The sequence below is a fragment of the Zingiber officinale genome, chromosome 10A (assembly GCF_018446385.1).
Source record: "Zingiber officinale cultivar Zhangliang chromosome 10A, Zo_v1.1, whole genome shotgun sequence".
Classification (NCBI taxonomy): domain Eukaryota; kingdom Viridiplantae; phylum Streptophyta; class Magnoliopsida; order Zingiberales; family Zingiberaceae; genus Zingiber; species Zingiber officinale.
Window position 1 is genome coordinate 96,853,322 of NC_056004.1, and position 7,996 is coordinate 96,861,317.

A 7,996-nucleotide genomic window follows, 5' to 3' on the forward strand; every position below is an offset into this window, starting at 1 on the left:
TTTTCTTCCCTTTGTAGCCTATTATATGCATGAAATAAATAGAAAAATAAAATTATAAATACTCACAGTGATCTCCCGAGAAAAAATCGAAGAAGATGTTGGTGAAGACGCTGTTTCTGTCGCCGAGAAGATCACCGTTTGGAACCTTCTCAGATTTTTCACGAACCAAATCCTCACCACAGGACGTTCTCTTTTGCTCACCGTCGCACTGATCACCGTTGCACTCACCTTCGCTTGATTGCTCTTGGACGCTAGTATAAATAGGAAGCAAGCATCAGTTACAAACGGATGCTTTGATGACATTCAATGGAGGAAGATGAAGGTGAATGAGCACCCCTTCATCTTCCTAACGTTGCAACTGATGCAACGTTAAACATCTCCCACTCATCCAAGTCAATCCAAAAAGTTTTTTTGGTCACATAGACTATGTCAGTCACATAGACTGCAAGATGATCATGTCACAATGCCAAAATCAAATATTAATTGGTCACAAAGATCGATTAAGTCACATAGACTATTTGACGATCAAGTCACGAAGCCAGAGCAAAATTAATTAGTCATAAAAAATAAATAAGAACATCCATTCCGTACATTAGGGAAAATGATTCGTGCGACAGCATGCATACTAAGCATTAAATTGCTAAGAAGATTGTCACACATTCCTTAACTGCTCCACTGAACGAATCAGAGACATCAAAACTTGTCTTTACCCTAGATTAAATTATTTATATCAATATGAACTTCTCTAATCGATCCCTCATATTGACTATTATGTCAAGAGCATGTTCATCATCTCCAATCAAACATATTATTCACAATTACATTTTATGTACTGAACTAAAAATGTAACTGGTACCAGTGAATAAATGTCACAGATGTAAATTAATCTTAATCTTCCTTTTTAGCTAGAATCTATTTATTCTAATCAGTCGCTTTCCTAGTTATGCTTTATAGACCGAATCACCCATAGCCAATAGGAAACATGCTAAAGTAGCAGACACTGATCAGAACTTCAAGTAGATAGCTAAATAGTCACTTAGGATAAGATTGAGATTAACTTATAATCTCAAGGGTCTCACATAGTAGAGAAGCAGGGATCCATTCTCCTACTACCTTTCTTGTCGCCATATCACATATAGTATCAATCATATGCTACGATGTTATTCTCTTTACTAAAAAGAGCGCATATTTTTTCCAAAATTTAACATTGTACATATTTCAATCTAAACATACCTAATGTCTAATCATGAATTCAACGTATAAATTTCAATATAGTTTTAAGGAGATTCAGTAAATGATGGGTGCATTTTCTCCAATCATTACATAAATGATCTCATCTTGACATAATTATCAAGATGACCTTAACTTATGGATATATCTCTATTCACAGCTACATAAACTGTCCCATAAGTAACGGTCTTACCTTTATTTATACTTAACAAATAGAGATGATTGTCCATGTGAGTGGATCAATCTCAATCTGCCAACATGCTTATCGAGACTTTTATTCGAATGTAACAAAGACATATACACTGAATAAATCATGACATTTTTCATTTATTAAAATATTTTTACAATAAGTTACATTCTTCGAAGTCCCAATGACTTCACATGTCCATGAAATGACTCTTTAGTCAATGACTTAGTAAAAGAATCAACAAGCTAAGTATATTTCGTGTAAGGATGTACTCAAGAATTATCTTTTTCTTGTCAACAATATCCTTTACAAAATTATACTTAATTTCTACATGCTTGTCTTTGTTGTGATATTTGGGATCCTTGGAAAAAGCTATTATAGCTTGACTATCACAGTATACTGTAACAGGACTCCCACTATCCTCAGCAATCTTCAGATGCTTCAGGAACCTTTTTAGCCAGACAACCTCTTGTACAGCAGCTGCACAAGCCACATACACAGCTTCCATTGTCGACAAGGCTACACAAGCCCGCTTCTTACTATTTCATGAGATGGCGCCACCATTCAACAAGAAGGTATAGCAGATGTGGATTTTCTGTCATTAAGGTCCCCTGCCTAATCTGCATCTGTGTAGCCACTTAGGCTCATATCTGATCCTTAGAAACAGAGACAATAATCTGCTGTTCCTTTAAGATATCTGAATATCCTCTTCACCACTTTCCAGTGTTTCGATCCTGGGTTTGACTGGAAACGACTAACTAAGCTAACAACATAGCTTATATCAGGATGAGTACACAACATAGTGTACATTAAACTACCAATATTACTACATATGATTTTTTTCTTCATTTCGGCTATTTTCTTAGGAGTCTTGGGATACATACTTTTGCTCAATACAGTACCTCTCGCTATAGGCGTCTGTTGAATGTTGCAATCTGACATATTGAAGTGTTGTAGCATCTTAGTAATATAAGTTTCTTGAAATAAACTCAAAAGCCTTTTTGATCGATCTCTAATGATCTTCACTTCTAAGATGTACTCTGCTTCTCCCATATCTATTATGTCAAATTGTAATGAAAGTCAAGATTTGACTTCTATCACACACTTTATGTCACTTCCAGCTATTAGCATATCATCAACATATAATGATATAATGACAAACTTTCCTTTTTCCTTTCTAAGGTAAACACAATGATCCTCATTGATCATTTCAAAATCATAAGACAAAATGACTTCATTAAATCTTATGTTTCATTGTCTTGACGCTTGCTTTAGCCCATATATAGACTTCTTAAGTCTACATACTCTATTCTCTTAGCCTTCAGCAACATACCCTTCTAGTTGTACCATATAAATTTCTTCGTCAATAGTAACACTAAGGAAAGCCGTTTTTACATCCATATGATTAATTTCATGTCAAATTATGCTACTATAGCTAGGATGACACGTATTGACACAAATTTCACAACTGGGGATAATGTCTCTTCAAAATCAATGTTCTCCATTTGGGTATATCCTTTTGCAACTAATCGAGCTTTTTATCGATTAATTGATCAATTTGCTTTTCTCTTTATTTTAAGAATTCACTTATTCCCAATAGTCCTTCGGCCTAAAGGAAGATCGACTAAATCCCAAACTTGATTATTTCTCATTGACTCCATTTCTTCATCCATTGCAACTTTCCATTCTTTTCTAACCGAGCATCTCAAAGCTTCCTCAACTATTATAGGTTCCTCATCGTCAACTTGGAGAATTATCAATGCCTCATTCTCAATATCAAACCTTCTCCGAGGAATAATCTGATGACTACTTCTTCGTAGGTTAGACAGTTGAGAAACTGATTCATTCAGTGGCAAATGATTCCCACTAGGTTGACTAGATTTAGACATCTCCTGATTTATTGATAAAGGAACATTATCATTCTCCTCTATCTCATATAGAGGAATTGTCTTGTCAACTTCACCTCGTGTTGAGAACTCAGTTTCAAGAAAAGTAGCATCTCTTGACTCTATTTCAAATATGGTTCCATCTTGTCGCTCACCAATAAAAACATAACACTTAGAAGTCTCGGAATACCTTATAAAGATACACTTCTTACCTCTGGGTCCTAATTTTTCATGTTTGTGAGTCTTATAATGAATGTAGGCAACTGACCCCCAAGGTCTCAGATTACTCAAATCCGGCTTTCTGCCTATCCAACGTTTATGTGGGCCAGATGGAACTGGCTTTGAAGGTACTTTGTTAAGTATATAGGCTGCAACTAATAATGCATCTCCCTAATAGGAGATTGATAAATTAGCCTACGCCATCATAGACCTAACCATTTCAAGAAGAGTCCTATTTCTTCTTTCAGCAATCCCATTTTATTGTGGAGTTCTAGGGACAGTTAGCTGTCTGATAATCCCTCTCTCATTACACATTGTCTTGAACTAATCAACAACTATTCACCTCCACGGTCAGTGCGCAAGGTTTTAAGCTCACATTCCAATTGATTCTCAACTTCGTTCAAGTAACGAATGAAGCAATCTAATGCTTCATTTTTATGAGAAATCAAATACACATGACTAAAACGAGTGAAGTCATCAATAAATGTAATGAAATAAGAACTCCCATTTTTAGCCTTCACATTCATTGGATCATAAATATCCGAATGAATTAATTGCAATGGTGAATCAACCCAAATAGCCTTACCAAATGGTTTCCTAGTTGTCTTTCCAGCAAGATAATGCTCACATATAGACAAGTTAATCTTAACATGAGTGCCTAAAAGGCCCTCCTTAGCTAATCTATCCATTTGTTCTTGTCCTATATATCCTAGTCTAGCATACCAAATTTCATCATTAACATCAGCATTTCTAGTAAGAGCAATGTTTGAAAAACAACCATCATTATTATTTAGTTCTACATCAAGAACCATGAAACCATTTGTTACATAACCATTCCCAATTAACATAGAGTTAATTCGAAGTTCCACACAACGACTATAAAAATTTACACAATAACCTAAATCAAGAAGACAAATGACAGAAACCAGATTCCGTCGAATCTCATGAGCATACAGGACATCATGTAGAAATAAAGTTCGTCCACCACGTAGGTTGAGTTTGCAAGTGTCAATTCCTTTGACTTCAATTCTTGCATTGTTTCCCACATATATCCATTTATTGCCAGCTGGTACCCTACGGTACTCCACATATGTAGCTCGATCATGAGCTACATGGTTCGTTGCTCCTAAATCTATAATCCACAAAGGATAAGAATCAGCTAACAGCACTGTACTTGCAACATGATGCTCATGGAAAGAAGATAGAGATGGATTTACCTTTTTAGGCTTAATACAATCCTGAGCAAAATGCCCCTTATTGCCATAGTTGAAGCAAGTCAGCTTACTTCTAGGTTTTTGTTTATATTTCTTTCCTTTCTTCTTGATTTGGTTTTTAGTAGTAACAACACTAGCCTCCTGTCCTTTTTCCTTTCCTTTCTTAAACCATCTTTTCTTATTCTTGGAACTAGAACCTTCAGCTATAAAAGCTTGACCAGAAATCCTTATGAATTCAATCCTCTCCACCTCAAGTTCTACATGGTCACTACAACAAAAAGCCTCATAGACATCGGTGGAACAACAACAGTTTTAAGCAAAAATCGATGTCTTTGAGTATTTTACACCGGTTTTTCCAAAAACCGGTGTCTATGAGCGCAGATTTTCGCTCATAGACATCGATTTTTTAGGCGATGTCTATGAGCGCCTTTTTTTTCATTAATAGACACCGATTTTAACAGCGATTTTTAAAACCCACTGTTAATGAACCAAAATAAAATATTTTAATTTTCCCACCAGTGAAAATTTGCAACACTGTGAAGTTTCCTCCAAACCTAAACCTATATCGCGCCCCTTCCTCCGACCATCTCTCTCAGCCTAAACCTAAACATAAACCTCCGACCATCACTCTCAACCTCATCTCCCTCTTCCCCTTCCTAGATCGACGCCCCTTCTTCTCCCGATTAGGATCAACACACGACGTCCTTGCTTCCTCTCTCCGTCTCTGTGTCCGTCTTCGGTCGTCAGGCTACCCCTTCAATTTTGTCGTCTCCCCTCCAGATCCCCGTCGGCATCGATCTAGTCTCAAGATCTAGTGCTTAAATTCATAGTCAGAAGAAGCTTCTATAGATCTGGCTTCGGATTTGAGCCCTAGATATGTTCAGGGTCGGCCCTGACTTTTCAGGGCCCTTGGGCGAAAAGAAAAAAGGGACCTCTATAGGAAAATATATATATATACTAACGTACAATTTGAATACATTTTAATAGAAAAACTTAAAAATTAATATATTTCATTTAAAATATGATAAACTCCATACAAAATATATTTCTCAAGATTCTTCAAAAAGTACAACACCGTACAAAATATATTTCCTATGTTTCTCCAAAAAGTGTAATACCTATGAATACAAAAAATAAGTATGAAATAATCATTGAAAAATCTATATCTTCTAGCATTTTGTGAAGTAAAATCGTCAATAAAATTTTCGAAATCAAAATTTTCTAACACCTCATTTTCGATACATAAAATTGTCAAGCCGTTGATATGCAAACCATTATCATCATCTTCTCTCAATTCTTCTTGCTCATTCGTTGCATGATTATGATCATCATTTTCTCTCAATTCTTCTCGTTCATTGATTGTATTATTATTTAGTTCTTCTTGATTACTCAATTGTTGCTCATTTGTTGTATAATCATTTAGTTCTTCTTAACTTTTTTCTTGTAATTCATCAATTGAATCTTCAATTGAAGAGTTAGCTTTAAAAAACTTACAAAGAATACCTTTGTGAGTTTTAATAATCTGTTCCATGCACTCTTTATCTTTTGTTTCTTTTTTGACTCCAAGGTTGATATTTCTTTGAAAACATGTTTGTACTACCAATTTCAAGTGTAAAAATAAAACACACAAAACCAGCAATAAAGCTAATAATGAAACAAACACAAGTAGTGAAAATAATAGTTGAAGAACAATAAAGCTTGGTTTATGCTTGAAGCAATCGATATAATCTATTCTATGATGATTAAAATTGAGATGCTTTATTTTAAGTCTTTCAAATATGTAAGAAAAATTATAAACTATTGGCTCCAATACAATATTAAAAATTAATATTGAATATTGACAATAAGAAAAAAAATATAGATAAGTAGGTAACTTACGTTGTAAGTTGATATATTGATCAATGATGATATTGATAAAACTATAATTTCAATTGGAGAATAAACTTTTCTAATTTAATTAGAAGAGATTCAAAGGAGAAGAAAGGAGAAAATTAACGTTCATGATTCATACTTTACTCTTTGGAGTCTTATGACTTCTGTAAACAAATTAATGAAGAAAGAGTTGTACAAACAATAAAATCTTGGAAAGAGAAAAAATGATCATTTACCTTCTTTTTTTTCTTGGATATTTATTAAATAATCCAATAAATTTTTTGGGGGATTTTTATTAAAACAATCTAATTATATATAATATATATTATATATGTATGTCAAATTCAGGGCCCCTTAAAAGTCGAGGGCCCTTGGCCGCCACCCCGGTGACATGTCTCAGGGCTAGCCTTGGATATGTTTTCCGGTGTGCACCCCCCTCTTCCTCCATTCTGATTTGTGTTTGTCTGCTATATTTTTGATCTGGCAGATATGCTGACCAAATTCGAGACGAAGAGCAACCGGGTGAAGGGTGTGAGCTTCCACAGCAAACGTCCCTGAACTATCAAGTTTGAGGAGTTACGAGCAAATTAAACGCAGGCTTTTGAGGCTGCATGGGCTGCTGCTTGCAAAGCGGGTGACTCAGTTCTGGTTGTTCTAGCAGAATTCGAGTTCCTTGTGGGTCCCATCTCCTTCTCTGGGCCTTACTGCCAGCCGAACATTGTTTTCCAGGTAAAAAAAATTACAATCTTTTTGGTTGAAAGACTAAAATTTAGAAACACAAATTTCTCAAACCATAGAAACCTGCAGCTAGATGGTATGATTATTGCTCCAACAAATGCCAAGTACTGGGCTTCTGGACTTCTATGGTGGATTGAGTTCACAAAACTGAAAGGCATAGCAATTCGAGGGAGTGGAGTAATCGAAGGGCGAGGAAGTGTCTGGTGGACAGACACTGACTCTGATGTCGATCCAGTAAGTGTTTCATCTTCTTTCAATCTCTCTCAAATCCATCAGCTCAAACAGATTGCCCATCTTTAACAGACACATGATGAGCTGAGCTCCAACCTGCCTCAGATTAAGCCTACTGTGAGATCTCCTTCCTCATGATCTGCAAAGCAAAGTTGCAATCTCGTTCTAACATTTCTGCTTCGCAGGCCTTGAGGTTCTATGGGAGCTACAATGTGTCAGTGACTGGCATCACAATTCAGAACAGCCAGCAATGCCATCTTAAGTTCGACAACTGCGAAGCTGTTCAGGTCTACAACATCACGATTGCTTCGCCAGGCAAAAGCCTCAACACGGACGGAATTCATCTGCAGAACTCGAGAGATGTCATAATCCACCATGCCAACATGAGTTGTGGTACATATTGCACTATCCTTTACTGA

The 7,996-nt window shown here is 35.8% G+C and overlaps 1 protein-coding gene across 1 annotated transcript; it reads left to right on the forward strand.

Moving 5' to 3' along the window:
* Positions 1-1,968: 1,968 nt before the first annotated feature.
* LOC122026814 (polygalacturonase At1g48100-like) lies at positions 1,969-7,996 on the forward strand. The gene is made up of 7 exons (XM_042585528.1): positions 1,969-1,992; positions 3,563-3,650; positions 7,096-7,139; positions 7,206-7,337; positions 7,416-7,580; positions 7,650-7,694; positions 7,763-7,996. The coding sequence occupies exons 1-7, from the start codon at positions 1,969-1,971 to the stop codon at positions 7,994-7,996; spliced, it is 732 nt and encodes a 243-aa protein (XP_042441462.1).